The following is a 19,698-nucleotide window of genomic DNA, read 5'->3' as shown; positions in this document are numbered from 1 at the left end:
ACATCCAAACTGTCGCACAAACCACAATGTGAACTCTGAATGGTGAAGACATAAAAGTGTTTCACGTATTTGAACTCCAGTCAGTCAGTCAGTCACTTCACCTCGACACTTACTCAGCATGATGCACGCTAGAAGCCCGTCCACCAAAGGAGTGTTTGAACGGGAATATTTCACCCAATTACTGGGCTCCTCTGGTGAATCATCAGTGATATTGTGTGAAATCGACTGAGGCGCCTCTGTGAGAGGAAGGCCATTAGGAGAGAAAGGAGCCCATTATGAGGAGGAGAGGAGCTGAGAACGAGCGAGTGCTGTGGACCGGGAGTGTGTGTAGCCTCCTCTAGCATCGATTTCCTCAGAAACAGACACAAGCAGTTGATAAAACATTTATTTGAATGGTACTTGTTTAAGACAAGGGGGGAAGAAAGCTTCTGCAGAGGGAATGCAACAAAAGAAGGGGAACTTTGAAGCCCAAAGATGGCAGTCGCCATATTGAGAATGCTGTCTCAACCGGGCTTTCTGTAAACCTAGTAACAGGTAGAGACTTGGAGCTGAGGCAGGTCTAAAGCGACGTGCCTTCTCAGTGGCTGGCCCCCATCTGTGGAATCAACTGCCTCCCTCCATCAGACAAATCAACTCGTTAAATCCATTCAAATCAAAACTCAAAACTCACCTCTTTTCCCTGACATTTAAAACAAGTTGAAACAGACCCCATATATTTAGCTTAGGTATGTATCTGTATGTATGCATGTGCATGTAGGTATGAGGGTATGTATGTGTTTGTGATATGTATGTATGCTGCACATGTGTTTCCTCTACCATTATATTAAACACACCGACTGATGTGCAACACCTCATGCAAAACCTTCAGCTTATAAAAACAGAAATAATTGGACTCTTCCCAACAGGAAGTGTTGCACCACATTCTGTATTTTTGGAGCACAGAGCACACTGCTCAAATGTTTCAAGCCCCCAGAGTCACAGTGGGAATAGTGATTTGAGGCTATACAAATAGAAAGTGACATGATTTGATTTGAGTTGACTTGACTTTTTGATCTTATGTAAGCGGACATGAACTTTTCTGTGAGGCAATGGAAATATTCAGGGTATGATTTTTATATTAATCTGATCAAAAGCATTTCATGGAGTTGCAGTGCAGTTGAATGTTGATATCAGCATGCTAGCATGCTTACAATGAAGAAGTGTTTCCACTGACATCTGAACACATCAGTGCTGTTTGGTCGGGCTTTTCAATGGAAATTGAGTTAAAACTATAATAAATCAAATTCAATGCAAGTGTCAGAACTACACCGCCAAATAGTGCAAAGTCATGTCAACATGATCAGAATGAAATTAAATATTGCACATAATATGAAAGCAATCACTGCCCATGACAACGGACATAGAAATAGCACAAAATTGCAAAACTGTACTCCAGTTTTGATAAAAATTTGCACATTATATGAAAGTTATGCTATGTTTTTCCTGCTGCAGAAAGTGAAGGAGTGCTACAGTTTGATGGCCACAAGTAGAAAAATGGGTACTGCAGTCCAAATTCAATCATTAGAGAGAGCTGTCTCTTAATGTCTGATTTAATAATTTAATTCAGTAGATATCTCAATATTACTCCTTTAAAACCAGACTCGTTCTGGTAGATGATTTTTAAAATACTTTGTGAACCCTGACACTCTTTCCGGTTCTGAAAGTGAAATTCTAAATTCAGCAACATTGTCTTTAAAATCCAATAAACTCGCCCATTAATCGTCTCTGCAGCCTCAGAGTCACTCTCCATTATTCGCACCCTCGCAGTTTCTCTAACTCCTTCTGTCTCCTCCCCTCAATTTCTCAATATCTCATTTCCAGTTTCTCCTGACTCGACCATTTTTCATGTCTCCATTTATCTCCCCATCTCTCTCCCCCCTGCAGTTCATCTCCCTCTGCCTCAGCAGAATCTACAGAGCAGATGTTTACTGTACCTGCTTACCTCTACTCACATTGTTATCTTCTCCCGCTGAACATTTGCCTGTCCTTAGCGTGAATCCCCGTCCTTAAACCTAACTATCTAGCTTCTATCTGTGTATCTTGTTTCTACATTACAGATGCTGAACACTATTGTTACAATAATACAGAATAAATCGGGCCAGGCTGCAGGCCAACTTCACTAGAATCCGTTTACAGTTTTGGTATTGAAGTCTGAAAATAATCATACTTTTAGCTGAGTGCCAATAATGTTACTAAAAATGAAAAATGGATTAAGCAAAACGTTTAGTTCAGATATCCATGTGTCCCACAGGACTCGTCTCTTTTTATGTTGATGATCCTCCGACTTTCAGTTTCTCTGCTGGCATCTTAAACACGCCTCGGAGCCAACTCCTCTGAGCCACCGGTCCAACAGCATCTGCTGTCTGTGTCTCAAGCTTTTATTTCTGTTTGTTTTTGTCTTCCCCACTGATTGAACTCCTTCTAGCTTCAGAAAAGATGAATAATTATGCTTCTATGTGGGCCAAATATTGGCTGAAATGAAATGTGCTGAGTTCCTAATGACTAAACTAGAGAGTTCCCAAAACTCAGTAAGTTCTGAGCGCTGTCCAAGTCTGAAATAAACCCCTAAGTCCACTGGAAGTTCAGTAGACAATAGGGTTGTCATGATACTAAAGGTATCATAGTATTGTCCTTGTCAACCAGTTCAAGTAAATCTCAGAGCTCACCAAATGATGTCTGTGAAATTTCTTGTTGTAAATCCACTCTGATGCTGTACCTACTCAGAGTAACTTTAACTGTATCATGTCCTATGTTGGATATTATTTGTTAATGTATCTGTATTTTTCTATACTAATGAACGTATGTTAATGGTTTATATTCAATTCTATGACGGCAAAGAATATCTGGCAAATGAGCTGCCAATCAAAATTAGCCTTTCCGCTAACTCGGGTACGTTTACATTTGTTTGAATGTCCAATTAATGTCCAATGTCCCTCTTCGGATAAATAATTAAATAAATGGTCATGAAGGGGAAATCTCCAAACGGCCTGTTTGACCACACCTTTTCTGAATAGTGGAGCAGGCAAAAGACGGAGAGGATGGACTTTTCTCATCATTGGGGGGTTTGTAGACCGACTAGAGACACATATTAGAGTTAGAGAAACATGGTGAAGTGTATTTTGAAAAATTTGTTACATTTAAATGTGAGTTTTGGTAATGTGACATCAATTCCGCGGTTCTACGAGCTAGCTCCAATTTGCACATGGAGTCCCATTGATGGGTGAAATATTTGCATTCTTAATAACATGTATGGCACAATGTATCGTGTCAATGGAGGCGATCAGTTACGATGTGTTTCTCCCAAGTTTATACAACCATGAGGATGTTCTAGTTAGCACTGTTTATCAGAAATATGTATTTCCATTATTTTGTATACATTCTGCATTAAGTGAGCACAACTCATGGTTGTACTTGTGGATTTAACGATAGGACTCCGGAAAAGCTCAGTTCTTGTATTTCCCAGCTGCTTGTTTTTCTTTTCTTTAATGGCTGCGTCCTGGCATGTTGTGGAGGAAGTTTGAGCCATTGATTGTTGTGTTCACTTTGTCAACGTGAGTCCGTGTTCAGCTACAACTGTTTCCGCTCATTATCTCATCTTTAGCACTCATGGTTGACTGAGTGCACATTTCCATGTCATTGAATGTTTGTTTTTTTTTGGGGGGGGGGGGGGTCACGCGGTCACGCGCTGATGCAGCCTGCTCTTTACTCCCACACTGTTTCCTGTTTGGTGAACACGCTCTGAGGAAAATGAGACTTCATGTCAGCCTGCGGGCTCAAATCTCCTCCAGATACCAACAGCCTCGACAGAAATGCAGTTTCTCCTGGCGCTCGAGAATTCAGCAGAGCATCAGTCCAACAAACGAAGGTTCAGATCGCTTCATTACACAACTCTCGTGTGTGTGTGTGCAGCCCCGTCTCACGCACACATCACTTCTTTAAGATAACACCACCTCGGTCAGATTTCTCTCTCTGTGAATGTGAGTGGGTGTAAAGCTTCATCGGAGGAGCAGAGTTTTAAAACAGCGTTTTTAGTTTCCAGCATTGTCCTTGTCAGATTGTCTAAAAGTCTGTTCTTTTGGCTTTTCTGTCAGTATATCAGGGGGAAAGGATTTTATGTTTTGTCGAGTGAAACTGGCAAAATCTGCACACAAGAAGAGATAAATATGGAGAAATATTTGTGCTAGTGGAGGTTTTTCTCAAGGTTATGTTAGGAAACACTCCTTTTCTTCGAGATGAGAGGAAGTACTAAAGTCCTCTTCGAACACTGTTCAAAGGGAAAAAACTAGTAGTACTACTACTACTAGTAAAATACTAGTTTATTTTATAATTTAGTCATCATACAACCAAGCTGCAACCTCCAGTGTTGAAAAATGAAGCCAATGCAGAAGGGCAAAATCCTGAAGTTCATTGGGGGTCAGCTTGAGGCTGGCTCCAGGTCATTTTAATAGTAATGTGTGGATTACTGGAAAATCTACCCAGATTAGAGACATTTTAAAACTAATCTATTCCCTAATCTGGTGTTAATATTGTTCACTTTAAATCAACACTTTCACTGTTAGATGGTTCAAATCCTACCCCAGTCTCATTGGGGTTGAAGTAGCTCAGTCTTGAGTTGGGAACCGGAGGGTCGCCAGTCCAAGTCCCGGTGCAGATCAAGTCTTGAAATTGGTCTGGTAGTTATAGAGGTGCTAGGTCACTTCCTGAGCACTGCCCAGGTGCCCTTGAGCAAGCCACAGAAACCCCAAGGTTATCATGTGTGCATTATAGTTACTGTTCATTTATTGAAAAGGTGGAGGGCCTGCTTGACATCCTCTTTGTTCATTTTTGTTTTTTTTGGGGGGGGGATAGCCAGCAGACGTGTACACCCAACCACACAGCTTATCACCTGGTCTGCACTTAGTGTGTATAGAGTCTCCCTGCATAACTTCCAGGCTCAACCCCAACTTTAATATCTTACAAAGTTTTCCAGTTTGGTGTAGGTGTAAGGTTTGTAAGTATCTCTGCAATTTAGAAAGCATGGCCGTGTAAAATTCCCAGGTGTGCTGTTACCCTCTGAAAATCATTGATGACCATCTGACCTCTTTATATAACTCGAGAGCACTCTCTACATCTCCTGTATTGACGAAATGTTGGTGAAAGTTTGGACAAAAGTTTTCAGAGATTGAAAGTGCTGGACTGAACAGACCGTACGGTGATGAGGAGCTTTGAAGTCCACTCTTGAACCTGGGAATAGCAGGCATTGATCTTCATCCACAGCTGGAGTTAACCCAGTTCTCAAGGAACTGTAGATGTTCAAATATTTACTGGGCACTTTTAAGGGCTTTTTCTCCCTGTTTGAAAGTTGAACTTTACGAGAATCCAAGGTCAATAATTAATTTGGAAACTTCCAACAAGGACGAGAACTCTGCCAAGTGTAACTCTTTTTCCAATAGTCCATGTCGTCATCGTCTGTGAACAGAGGCGCTGCTTGTCAACAGGCAAGGCCGGCATCTGCTTAGGGCCCAAAATGTGCAAATTTTGCAATATCAGTAGGAAATCTCCCTAAGGGGGCCCCATCCGACAGCACTCACTCTTGTTGCCCTGCTTAGCGTTGCATGAATTATTGCTGTGAAACCCAAAGTGTGTTAATGAATGTAAACAATGAAAAAAATTCAGATAAATTATCCGTCTAAAGGAGAGGGGGAAAAACTGGAAGGAAGAGGAAGAGGGACTATGGCAGAAATTATGGTGTTGAACGCTCGTTGGAGGGCCCTGATTTGATGTTTGCCTTGGGCCCCAACAGACTCTAGCATCACCACTGCCTATGAACAGGTGAGGGCCTTACCATAGTGCGGCTAAAATAACCCCTGGATTTGTTGTATTTAAACGTTGGACATTGTGCAGTTGTAAACCAAACTTGTCCATGCGCTCTGGTGGAAAAACGTATTAAATGCAGCGTTTTTCTCGCCTGAATTAAAGAGATCTCTCGCTGCTGTCGTAACACATTATCACACTTTAATAAAAAAAAAAAAAAAACAATATCAGACTTATTAAGCTTCAGGGACAATAAGCCATTCAGCTGCGCGATGATAATGAGTGAGGTCATCTAGTAACTCCATTGAGTCGAGATTCTTTGAAATCTGTCTTATTTGGTTATTCAGAACGATCTCCCGGGAGGAGACACCGCTTTAACATGACCTTTCTGACATTTCTTGTGATAAACTGACAGACATGTCTGCTGATACTGCTGTGTATGTGTGTTAGGACATACATAATATGACATGCCAATACTCCTACCAAAAGTCCTTGATGGTTTTATTTAAGGCTCTGAGTGTAGTCGAGCTATTAAAGCTGAAATAAGGTTGGCTTCAGTCGGTCACGTTCCCTGTTCCCCCTTGAGTTGATTTTCCAGCACAAAGAGCCCTGCTGTTCGAGTTAAGCTGTATCTGTCTGGCTTTTAAAGCCCATCTCCTGCTGCTCCATAAAGAAACCAGTGTGAAATGAACAGTTTCTTTTTCACAGTGAGGGCACAACTTTTTTTTTGGCCACCGCCGTACAGCCTCAGCTTGACGAGACGCAGTGGAGGCCCAAAGCAATCCTTTGAATTTTAAGGAATCCCTTTTCACCGCGCAGCTGAGCAGCACTAATGCCACGAGACAGCAACAGCGGCGTCTTGGCTGTCGGGCAGTGGGCGGCCGGTGGAGTGTTCAGTTTTCAGACAGATCAAGTACTTAGAGAAGCCGCCACGGGCCGCTCCGCTCGGTTCCTCTCCGCTCGGTTCCTTTCCGCTCGGTTCCTCTGCCTCTTTAGAAAGAAAATGGTTTGTTTGCAGGGGAAGCTGCAGGGACGCTTTTTCTGTCAGAACCGTGAAACGAGTGCGTCCTTCAGTCCCTGAACGCCCCTTGTACACACACTGATGGTGATAATGTGCCCTTTATACTACGTGTGGTCTTAGCGGTCAAAGGGCTCAAAAAGGCAGTCGCAAAGCTTTAATGATAGTGCTGGCTCTCCTGCCGATGCTGTCAAAGTAGACGGAGCAGTGTCGGTCATACAGCGGCCGATGTTTTTTATACCAGAAAGAACTTTCACAAAGCTTTCTTGAAAGCCGCCAGACTCCATTGATAAAAACATCTATTTTAACACAGACTACAGGACTTTAGGCTGCGCTGCTGCCGACACAGGGTAGTTTATTTTGTATAATTGGGTTACTTTGGTGATTTAAAAATGTTGTTTTTAAAGGATCAATTTTAATCTAATCAAACACATTAACTTGTCAGGGCAGGTTAAGACCTTCAACTTCCTTATTCTGCATGCAGGTTAAATTTGTGTTTTTGTCTATGGGATCTGGTGGCTTTGAAGAGAGGCGTTCTGGTTAGAAAAGAGGATTATACCTGAACAAGAAAGTCTTTTTAGCCAATCCCTAAGCACTCCTTTCTGTAATGTTGTCCTTTTGGTTTTGTGTGTCATTTTTAATTTCCAAAAATAACAGACAGGTGGTGATGAAATCCTGCCTCAGCATGCATCTACATAAATAAAAATTCTTATTGTTACAATTTGTTATTTAGAAAAGTTAGAAAAGTCTGAGTAAGTTGCTGAAATGTTGGCTGTGCTTGGATCAGGTGAGTCAGGATCTAAAGTTAGCTCTCAATTAAACCTACTTATTATAATCACACCTGGCCGCCCGCTGCAGAGAATTTAATACGTATGTACAGACAGGAAACTCGGCCGAACTGACGCCACATGGCACCGCCTAAATTTGCCCTGCCGTCTGTCCTCAGTGTTTTTTGCAGCATTAGTCACCCTCGCAGTTCTCTCGACACCTGTTTTCAAACCCAGGCTGTGGTAGATTCTGCTAAACTCTCATGTAGCTCTGAGAAAACACAGCCAGACTCTGGAGTACTTACTGTTGTTTCTTCTGTCTCATTCTGCTAAACACTCCGGTCTCTGGAGACGACATAAATCCAGGGCAGTGTCTGGGATTGTGCAAACAAAAAAATACTGTCTGTTTGGTCTTATTGTTTGCTTCCTGGCACAGAGGGATTTATAGGATCTTCATAATGATTCACAGTCAAATACCATTTTTGCTAATGCACTTAGAAAGTGCTGCAGAGAAGAAGAAGAGAGGGCTTCTTCTTCTTCTCTGCATTAAATTTAGCTTTAACAACTTTTTGATCAAAGTAAAGACAGACGAGTAACTTAGAAGATAAGATCTTATGTTCTGTCATCAAGTCCCATGGCGGGATTAAATACATTTTAATAAAAGGCAAGTGTTCTCCCAAATGGAGATATTTTATGTGTACTAAGCGATGGGCAGTCAATGCAAGGATGGATTTTCTTCGTTTTCTCTCCTTTTTGAATTATGTTCGGTGAATGATAAGTTGACTTGAGCTTTAACACCGCATGTCACACATTCACACACTGGTGGTAGAGGCTGCTATGTAAAGAGTCCATCAGTCGTAACTAATCCATTTACACACATTCATACTGTGCAGACAAAGCAGCGGGAGCAACTTGGGGTTAAGTGTATTGCCCAAAGACACATCGGACATGTAGCTGCAGGAGCTGGGGATCGAACCCTCGACCTTCAGGTTGAGAGACGACCGACTATACCAACTGAGCCACAGCCGCCCCATTTCTCTAAATTGTTCCTTTTAATCTCTTAAACTTTTACAGGTTTAGGTCTTTGTATCACATAGCACCGTCTGAGTTTGCACCTGTTCACACGAGCATCTTTCCTTTGAGTTCATCCTTATTTAAACCTTCATTCAATATAAACTCACCGTAAAAGCCCTGACACACCAAGCAGATGGCAAAGAACTAGTGGCAATGAAGGCTGCCTTTGGGGTCGCCTCATGTCTTGGCCAACTAGGACCAACGGCTGAAGATCTCCTTGGTGTGTCAGGGCCTTTAGAGCACAAGTTCACGGCATCTTTGGGGTTTTTAGATCAAGTGAGCCGAGATTGCAAATTTTACAAACCCAATTCAACGCACATCATTTGGTCGTGTATTGCTGTAAGACCAAATTAGCATTTTTCATGACAAACCCTCAACACAGAAGCTCATTCAAACTGATAACGAAGTAAAAACGAGCACACCAACACGTGTGGTGTGTCATATTGTTGAAGAGGTAATGTTCTGAACACTCAGCATCTCTCTCCTTCATTGGTCACCATCCTGTGGGTGAAGCAGAAGAGCTGATGAGTCGTCATCACAGACAAAGGATGGGTATCAGAACTCAACGCTTGGTTGACGTTATTCCTTGAGTAACGTTTCATTACTCACACTAGTCCGTTTTCTCCCAGTCAGTGTTACATGTGCAAATTAGATTTATAGGTTCGTCTGACTGATGAGTAAAAAAGTAACGAACGATACACAGAGGGGTAACTTCTCTTTGTTCAACATACTCACCTGTGCACAGCAGCTACAACTGCTTCACATCAACTCTAAAAGGACACCAGGCATTATTCAAATAGGCAAACGCACATTTAAAAAACTAAACAATAGACTACAATAATATGCAGTGCAAGATATTTGGTTTTAATCTTGCATATCATTGAAATACTTGTTCAGTGTTTAACCACCAAAAAACAGCAACGAGACAGAAGGAGACCAAATTTAGAAGGAGAAAGGTGGCAGACAAAAAGGAAGCAAGGAGAGGGGTAGAAATAAGGAAAAGAAAAGACGAGGATGGAAGGTGATGGAAGACAAGAGGAAGAAGGAAGGGATGTGAAAGGACAACAAAGGCAGAAGAGGAAGATGGAGGGAAGAAAAAAGGAGGTGGAAGGTTGGAAGAGAAGAAGGAAGAATCGAATTTGGGAGAGGAAAAGGTAGAAAATGGAAGAATTTGAGATGTTGAAGAAAGAACAAAAAAGGAAGGATTAATGGTGGAAGGAACAAGGAGGAAAGAAGGGGAACGGTAGAAGACAGAAATGAAGAAGGAGCAAGATGGTAGACGATGGGAGGAAGAAATAGTGAGACAGACACAAGAGGAAGATGGAAGGAAGAGGAAAGTTTAAAAAAATAAGAAGGAAGTGGAAAATGGAAGAAATTATGAGAGGTGGAAGACAGAATAAAAAAAGGAAGGCTAATCAGTGGGAGGAAGATGGGACATAATAGAAGATAGAAATTAAGAATGATAAAGTTGGTAGAGAAAGAAAGAAAGAAATAGTGAAGGCAGAAGAGGAAGATGGAAGGAAGAGATTAGGGAGGGGGACGGTTAAAATAAAGGGAAGGATCAAAGAAAGGAGGGGAAAACGGAAAGAATAAAGGAAGAAATTATGAGAGGTGGAAGACAGAACAAAAACAAAAGGAACGATTAACAGCGGAAGAAGGAAGGAACAAGGTGGAAAGACAGGGAAATGGTAGAAGATAGAAATGAAGGAGAAAGATGGTAGACAAAAGGAGAAAGAAATAGTGAAGACATGCAGAAGAGGAAGATGGAAGGAAGAGATGAGGGAAGAGGAAAGATGGTAGATTGAAGAAAGAAAGGAATGTTGAAGGAGAAAAGGAAAGAGTGAGATAGGTAAGGAGGATAGGAGCCATGGCTGAAGATGAAAAGAAGGTTGTAGTGGAACGAAGAGGAAGAAATGGAGAAAAAAATATGCATGAAATTGTACAGCTGCCATATGTACTCTTGGTAAATAAACAGACTGTTCTCACACTCCAGGTCTTAAAATGGTCATGACTGATTCAAGCTGCAAATTAGCATCTCATTATTTCCTGTGGTGTTCCTGTAGCTTTCATGACGTCACACCACTTCCTCATTGACGTCTGAGAGAACCAAGTGGAGGGAAATAAGTGCCAGTCCTCCCCTTGTTCGCCTGTTTTCAGTGAAGAACCTCTGCATCAATCAAGGTCCACTGTGTCTGAGCAGGGATCTGACTCTGCCACGTACCTTGCACCCCGGCTTTTTGTCTTTGAGCCAGTTGTTCTGCTAGCAGAAATACTGATCGTGATCCTCTGACTAACAGCAGAAGAAACACAAACAATGTTGATTCTACAGCAACTGGTTTGGTTCACAAACTGCAGCTGCAAACTTGACCACACCAAACCTGGCTCAATGAGCAGAGCTTCTCCGGCTCCTGAGTTTCCAAAGTAACATCCTTTAATGGGAGTTTAATTTGAGATTGAAGGACAATGCCAGATTATAAACCGCCTGCATGTGAGCGAGTGTTTGCAGCTCTCCAGTCCTCCCAGTTCAGCTCTTGTGGATCTTCAGAGGCGAAGAGGCCTCAGGAGATCAGTAGCTAATCCACCCTGACACCGACTCCGTCTTCACTCACTGTACAGAGAAAATTGATTTAAAGGAAGCCAAGGCTTATCGAGGGTTCTCTTTCTGGCTTGCTCTCCTGCTGTCATACAATTAAAGGTCATATATGTGAGTGTATCGGGGTCCTCCTGCGGTGACCATTTCTGTCATGTGGAACTAAAGAGTCAGCAGTCAGGTTTCTGCGTTTGTTGAGGATGAGCGAGGGAAGGTTTGTGAGGACTGCTGGTTAGTCGTGACGGAGAGCTGAGAGGGAAAAAAAAGAAAAAGCCAAACCCCTCTGAACAAAGTCCTCTGAGCATACTCTGAATCACTGTCACCACACTGACTGTTTGTTCAGTGCAACGTCGCCCTCTGCTGTCTGTATTGGCCAACCAGAAGAGATCATCTCTTTCATTTTTTTAATGGATGAATCTCTCTTTTAGAGCTCACGTCCAACAGCTGGTAAAAAGAGCAAAACTGAAACTGGGTTTGATTTTAAAATCAATTCCTGACTTTCTCTTGAGCTTGTTGTCACTTTTCTGTCTGTGCTGGATTATGGAGGTGTTTTAGGCGGGGAACACACTCTAAGACAATCAGGACGATTTTGGATTTGACCCCCCCCCTCCCCCCTTTCAAGCAAAACTGGTTCTCTTGATTCTCTTGTCAGATTCTCTTAGGCCCCCCGTGTCCACCTAGCGCTTTTTTTTTTTTCAGCCATTTTCAGCCAGCGTCCTTTTTCAGTTGTTTCCAATCAGCAGAGAGCGTTCCCAGCAGAAAAGCGGCGTCTTTTCTTCCATGCGCTCCGCCTTATTTGTGCGACCGCTCGGAGCACTCAAGTTGAAAATCTTTCAACTTTTCAGAAAGGCGCTGTTTTCCAAATGTTTGATATTCCCCGTAGCTTTGCCGCCTACGGATCGTGTCTTGTACCCACATCCTCCTTGCTCCGTGTCTGATCGGGAAATAAACAATCTCAAATATAAAACACAGAGTAAGTGTCGGTCATACAGTGGCTGTTGTAAACAGACTGTTGTCATGGAGACAGGGCGTACGTGCAGCGCTTTTCTTCTCAGGGCACAAACGCTTCATGCAAACACTTCAGTGCGCACAGTCAGCGCATTTCTGCCCGGAAAAAAGCGCTAGGTGGACACCGGGCCTTAACGAGTGAGGTGTGTTGAGAGGTATCCCATCTGCTCAGGATGAACGTTTGAGATTTTTAGAGGAAATGCATTTTAGTGTCCGCCTCACATGCGGCTTCATATATATTTAATTCTCCCCTCAAACTGAGATGATTTTCCGTACTAAGATCAGTTTCCTAGCCAGTTAGTTTCCAGCCCGTAAAAGCGGTTTTAAAATATGTTCTGTAACTCAGGGGGCTAAAGTAATCCTGATGATGTCATAGTGATGTCATCAGTTGACTACAGGAAGTCACAACAAAGCACCTTCATGACAAAAAAACCTGAGGTGTGGACTTTAATAACATGGATAATCTGCATGTGGGTACAGTCTAATCAAATAGAAGTTATCCAAATACATTATGGGAAATGCAGTATTTAACGATTGTGGATTTTTAACAATGCACAATTTGTCTCCTCAGCCTGGAGACTTCCTCAGGATCTACAACCTCCGAGCAATCCCAGGATCCAGTAAGGTCCCCGGCCTCACCAGCACCCAGGCGGTGGAGGTGGATCACATGGCGTTCCACCTGCACGGAGGGACGGCGTTCGGCAGGGGCATCCGGCTTCTTCCAGAAGACAGCCCTGAAGTGCAGGAGCTGAAGAGGTATGGCAGCAGAAGAGGGACAAATTACCTGAGCTGAGGACGAGAATAAAGTCAGTGCAGAAATCTAGGCTCTGGTTGGATGTGCTGGCTAAGAACCACAGAAGCACAAGTGTAGACGAGGTGTTTGCAGTCGGGTTTGTGCAGCAGCTGCCCATCATGTATTCAAGGGTTTACACGTTTGGCGCAGCTGCTTTAGAGGAAACATCGGAAGTCCAATTTAAAAGCTGCTTCAGTAAATAGTCCAGGGTCAAAATCATCAAACCGGAGTTGATGCATATTTTTTCAGTTTATGGATGCTGATAATTCAATAAAAGCACATCAGTATATAATTACTTTCACTGGATTGACTTGTATTAACTGTATATCTGTGCTGTAAATGTATTTATTTTCAACATACGTCTTTGTGTATCTGTAGAGTGATTGCAGCAATCCCGGGGGACGAGGAGCTGAGTGACTCTGAGATGATGGAGGTCTGGAGCACTCCACCCGAGTCTCTGGGTACGAATGGATCTTAAATCACTCTTTTAATTTGTCCTTTTCAAATAACTAATTTTGGCTGCACTTACCTGCATAAGAAGCGAGAGGCTTGTACTGTTACAAGGGTTGATGTCTGGATAAATTAGAATAAACTATGTTAGTGAATAAGAGGAGGCAAGACAAGATGTTAAAAAAAAATTGAGCATACAAAGCGACAGTCTGAGATGATGACAGTTTTTGCCTTTATATCAATGCTAGGTGCAATCGGACATGACCACAGTAACGATGTACAAGTGGAAAATGAATATACCAGCGAGCAGAAAGGAGTAAGACAGCGGTTTATCAAGTGCATAAAGATCACACCAGTCGCAAGATATAAACGTCATCACCCTCGCTAGCTGGCCCACAGTGTACTTCTTGCATTTAATTCACTTAGGGGGCTGGCAGGAGAAAGTCAGGGTGAAGAATGCGTGCAGCTCGTCAGGAAAGTTTTGTGCATGTGTAAAAACACCAGAATAAAATATGATAGCGTAAATGTGAATGTCCTTACTGCTTTTTTTCACAATGCGATGCGATTAATGGATTAAAGCTGAAGAGAGCTGCTTCCATTAGCAGCGTCGAACTGAAAGCCCAAACTTCTCCAGGGCTGAAATGATAAGTGCAAAACTTGAGCTGTGACCTGAAGGTTTCCTTTCAAACAGACGGACAGACAGCTGTGGACAGTCGTATAAAAGCTTTGTCTTCTGACCTGCAGACATGATGGGTCACTCTGAGTGGACACCACAGTTGCTCAGTACTTTTTGTTTCTACATTTCTTGATAATGGTTTTAAAAGAAACTTTGGATTTTATTCTATTCAGTTTGTCATATGCTTTAAAAAGTGTCCAGTGGACAGTCAATGCAATGACATGCATTCTCTTTTTGTGATTCAGATCTCGTCACAGTCACAGTGGAGTGCAGCACAGGTAGGAAACACAACAAACTCCAGCAGCTCGGCTGTGAGGTGAACATGTCCACTTGTTCAAATGGAAAAAAAAACACAGATCAAATGGAGGGTCAGCGGATTGTGAAGATGTTTTTCTTTTTCTCAGTAGCTCAACACCTTTCCCATCTTTTGTTTTCTTGGAAGTAGTTCCTTTAGTTCAAAGGAAGAATGTGTGACATTTTACACATAAAAACAGCAGAAAGGAAGTCTATCCTGTGTAAATGTGTCTCTGAGTCATATCTGTCTACAATGAGTGAGAAGCTCGAGTCCCGCTGGCTGTGTTGTTGTGAGAGCCGTGTTTACATGGACGGGACGGCCGGCTCCTCCCCTTGTGTATAAAAGCTGTTTTAGTCAAGAACTAGAGAGAAGAAGAACATACTCACTGATTATTTGGATGTCACGTCAGTGTTTTTCGATCACAGTCATTCTGTGTCAACTTGCATGCAATGTGAAGCTACGAGCTAACTAAAGAGCGCTAACATTAGCATGCTAATACAACAATGCAGGACACAGGTGATTGCAGCTCGAGCCAAGGACAAATTTGTCAGCTACTTTTGCTGAACTACTTTGTGACAATGTCAGTGGAGGGGGGTTGGAGGTGTGTCTCTGGAGGAGAGCGGAGGCTTCAGTATGGAGGAGGTGTGGCCAAACAGCAGTTTGTTTTGGTTTCATTATGGAGCTCAAGGGCGACATCTACTGGATTAAAAAGTCTCACATTCTTCCTTTTAATGTTGCATTTAGTCTTTTAAAGTTTCAAAGAGTCCCTCTGTTTGTGTCTTTTGTATCTTTGACTGTGTTCATCATGTGTGTCACAGAGAGAACCTGTGGTCATGACGTGCAGCCCGTGATGTTATCCCAGCTGAAGCGGTCTGAACCGGGTCGAGTCCACCACGTCAGAGTCCAGCTGAGATCGTACGAGCCGCTCAGACTCCACCAGGCTCTGAAACTCTACTGCAGCAAGTGTACAACCATGTAGGCTCACACGCATGCCATTTAAAGCGTCACAGTTTGAATGAATGTTCTGCTCTTTTCTTTCGTATATGGTTTCATTTTTGTCACATGCACATGCTGATATGAAAATATTTTTTTTACCAGGTATGTAAGGATACCTCACAATGCAATTAAGAAGTCGATTTAAATCAATTAAACAATAAATATACAGGCAGCTGTAGCCTAGTGGTTAGTGCACCCAGTGTACCCAAGTTTAGGAGTGTGCAGCCTGGGTTCAAATCCGCCCTGTGGCTCCTTTCCCGCACGTCATTCTCCACTCTCTGGGTGCGTTCGAATTGTCCCTCCTATCTCCTTTCACTATCCACTTTACCTTAACCTCGGAAGTGTTTAAGTGGCGGCCATGATAATAGCCGTTCGAATTCTCTAAAAGTCAAGGAAAGGTGGGTCAATGCTTCCTTTATAACCTTCTTTAGCATAGGATACACTGGACCACAACATTTAAAGCGACTCGCGCATCCGACCGTTCACGAACATTAACGATGACAGAAAAGGGACGGAGATCATGTAAGTTACCATTTGCAATAATATGCCTTGAACAATTTTCAACAATCTTGAACCCGTAGGCGAACTATGAAGGTTATGCTGATGTTGTAAAACGATGTGATTGAGTTTAACTTTTATTGCAGCCTATGCTCAGTTTGCATTCGTTATTTATCCACTTTGAGTGTTTTGGCAGCCGTAAGCAATATCATAAATAACGTTAAACTTTCCTTCAGTCACAGATGCTGAAACCCTTTGATTGATTAAGGTTCTTGAGATATTATGCAAAGCCATATTATCAGATTATAATCACCATAAAAAAACATCACCCTGTCTTTCAGGTGAAAAGGGATCAGAGACATTTTGAGCCAGATGATGTTTTATTCAACATATTTCATTCAATTCAGAATGTTTTGTGCATTTCTTCAGTTGTACATTCTCGTCTTGCATAAATGTAACAATTAATTTCATCTTATTTTGATGTTGATTTATGAGTGGTCAGGAATGTGATGGTTTCACTTTTGTTACTTGTAGCCTATATTGCTTTTATTTCAATCCCAACCTTGTGGTTATTAGGATTATTTCACCGGTAAGAAGGCACAGGGGAAAGTTTTTTAGATGCGTTTTTGTAGTCCATTTTCTGAACATTGTAGTTTCAACACAGCGGACCCATGTCATTAACCTCCGCCGGCCCGTCGCATTTAATTACGTCGCCTAGTGGAAATTCGGTTGGATTGTCAGAGCAACAAGATCGCCTTTCCCTAAGTCCTTTATGAATTCTCCTAACATCTTTCCTCATGACGTTTTCCCCAGGGTTAAGGTAAAGTGGATAGTGAAAGGAGATAGGAGGGACAATAAGAACGCACCCTCTCTCTCTGTCCTGTTTCTGAATCTATCCACCATTTTATCCAGCAGAGGGCACTACCTGCTTATGAATCCCCTTATTCAACAGCCGTAGCTGAAGAAGAGATGTGTACAGACATGGTGGAAAAAAGTGAAGATTTTGAATTTGAGTATATAATTTGGCTCTTTCCTAATTTAAGCGCTGCTTCCTTCAGAGGACGCATGTGAAGGCTGATTACGTCACAGTGTTGCGGTGGAGGCTGTCCCGTTTTGAAGGCTCTGACAAATCAAATGCTGACTAATGCGTCCTTCTTTCTGTGGCCAACCATTGAGTGCATCCCACGTGGCCCCACATCTCCTGTGCATCTTTTTTGCACTTTTATTTGTCATCAAAGTCGTAAATTACAAAGCTCTTAATTATAGACTCAGCCTAAGTGGATTATTAAAAAGGCTGCTTTTATAGGGAGCCGGCATACAAAATGATGGGAGTGTTGTTTTGTTTGTAGGTCACATAGTGGCCGCAGTAATCATTTCCGTCTTTTTCATAACCAGCTAAAAAAGAAGGCACCAAAAATGTCTCCCCTTCTCTCAGTCAGTGTGGATCGTTACATTCACATCTGATTTCTCTCTGATCGTGCGCTGTGATTTCAGGCGGGAGGTCCCAGACGATGAAGTGGTTGATGGTGTCTTTTCTGAGGCGTCCAGGGACTCTGGACCTTGCAGTCCCCCAACGTGGGCGCTGTCAGGACAGGTCGATGCCCCCAGGGATACCCCTAATCGAGCTCTCGGTGTTCACCTGTCCACCCAGCTCGTATCTGAGGGGAGATCTAAGGAGCTCGTCTTCCTCAGGGGTAAAGTCTCCTCTAGTTTGTATTATTTTCTCAGGAATTTGAAGTTTTGTCCTAAAATCAGACACCCATAAACGGACGTTCTGGCATTGCAGGTTCGACTCTGGAGGAAACGTGTCACCTGGCGTCCACCTATCAGAACATCGTCCCTGTGAGGTCATCAGGAGGTCAAATGGATTTGCTCGACCTGTCTGCACCTTTTCTGTTCAGAGGCAGGAAGAGATACTACGGGTCAGAGATGAGCCGCACACACACACAAAAATAACAGTTAGATATTTATTTTTAAGCTCCAATATGTCAGATATATACTAAAATAAACCATAAAGTGAGCTTACTATATGATCAGACATTAAGGAAACATGCTATGTTGAAGTGCTGGCTTCTCTGACAACAATGCAGCAGCCAGTATGTCCTCCTTCTAACTTTAGATTCTGGTCCTGAATGCTCTGGATTTGTTTGGACCAGAGATAGTAGGCGGTTTTAAGGCATCTCAATATTGGAGATGCTTTTGAAAAATGGAGAGAGGTTAGAACGCAGAAAGGTTTATAGACCGATGCAGAGCTGGCTAAACACTGAAGCTTCAGTGTCTACCACATGGCAACCTGCATGAGAGGGGGCGGGGGGAGACAGCTCTCTACAATGTTTAGAATTTGGACTGCAGTACCCATTTTAAAAACTAGGTGTCAGAGTTACATATTTCTCATTTAAGCAATTCCAAAACTTTCTTATCATCAAAACTAAGAACTGTAATCTGAAAGTTATTAGGTTTCTAACTAACCCTGTAAAAATGAAAGTTTCACGAAAAACAGCTGAGTTGAAACATGAACTGATGAGAGAGGATGTGTTTGATGTCTTTACTCGTAACTCTGATTCACAGTACATTTGTTCTGCAGTGGAGGATCTGTTCTCTTGACGGTGTCCTGTGTGTGTTTTAGGTGTAAGCGGTGCTCCGAGGCCGCAGTGAGGGAACCCTGTGCTGTGGGGGTCGAGCTGATCGACGAGAAGGTCGTTGCAGAAGGTGAGACATCAGACCTTTTTTTTAAATGGTGCGCTTCTGCAACAGAGCCGTAAAAAAAAGCTCCTCCTCCATTACCTCTTTGTGCACATTCATAATGATTCCATTAGTCTGTGATTTCACATCTGGTGTTCTGGCGTTTTGAAAGCATGACGAGTAGAGAAACAGCCGGAGCTGCACACACACACACATACACACACATACACACACACGCACACATACACACACACACTCACAGTGCTGTTTCCTCCCCCTGCTGATGCCGCCAATCTGTGGCATTCACAGTGAAGGTGAGACGTCACAGGGACATACATATCGCACCTTGAACCGACAGTTTGAATAGCGTGACAGAGTTTGATTTCAGTCTGAGAGAAACTGTCGAGATGTAAAACAAACTGTTCACAACGCTTTGTTTGGTTTCCAGCTTGTTCTTGCGACTACAAATGTCATAAATGGAGCTTTAAAAGAAACCCAACATCAACTCACAATTAAAGCTTTTACGTTTCCTGCTCCTTCTGATTGGAACAAGTTCCCTTTAAATATCCGATCTTTCTCATCGTTTTGCTGATTTAAAAACATTTTTGTTTTCTCATCTTAAAGCAGATTGCTCATGTCAGCACAGTTTGTTTCCTCTACGTATGGACTGACTGTATCCAAGCGACGATCTCCGGTGTTTAAAAAATGAAGCCAATGCCAAAGTGCAAAATCCTGCATTTCATCAAATGTCCACTAGAGGCTGGCTCCAGGAACACCAGAAGTCACATACACACACCCATTCAAAAAAGCAGTTTTTACAGCATAAATAAACATGTTTACAGCGTGGTACCAAAAAAACAAATAGGTCTGATTAGTTATTGTCATCATGAGCACACACTGTAGTTTTTAAAATTGCTCCGTTTGATTTTGAAAACGATGCATTTCATCTGGATCCCCCATCTCCAGATGAGTGATGTCACTCAGGCCTCGTCCATTAATATTTACAGACTATGGACTAA

The 19,698-nt window shown here is 42.5% G+C and overlaps 1 protein-coding gene across 2 annotated transcripts in view; it reads left to right on the top strand.

Annotated features, from left to right (window-relative positions):
* The window catches only part of pot1 (protection of telomeres 1 homolog), a 56,620-nt gene that overhangs the window by 35,122 nt on the left and 1,800 nt on the right, over positions 1 to 19,698 (top strand). Inside the window, exons 11-17 of one of the 2 annotated variants that reach the window (XM_020634951.3) lie at positions 12,861 to 13,045; positions 13,461 to 13,543; positions 14,454 to 14,486; positions 15,322 to 15,478; positions 17,492 to 17,691; positions 17,784 to 17,919; positions 18,624 to 18,706. In XM_020634951.3, coding sequence (XP_020490607.2) covers positions 12,861 to 13,045; positions 13,461 to 13,543; positions 14,454 to 14,486; positions 15,322 to 15,478; positions 17,492 to 17,691; positions 17,784 to 17,919; positions 18,624 to 18,706 — 877 coding nt within the window. The remainder of the gene's footprint in view (positions 1 to 12,860; positions 13,046 to 13,460; positions 13,544 to 14,453; positions 14,487 to 15,321; positions 15,479 to 17,491; positions 17,692 to 17,783; positions 17,920 to 18,623; positions 18,707 to 19,698) is intronic. The other variant, XM_065956852.1, reaches the window with a different exon arrangement.

This window comes from Labrus bergylta, chromosome 7, assembly GCF_963930695.1.
Source record: "Labrus bergylta chromosome 7, fLabBer1.1, whole genome shotgun sequence".
Classification (NCBI taxonomy): Eukaryota; Metazoa; Chordata; class Actinopteri; order Labriformes; family Labridae; genus Labrus; species Labrus bergylta.
This window is presented reverse-complemented; position numbering and strand designations above follow the sequence as displayed.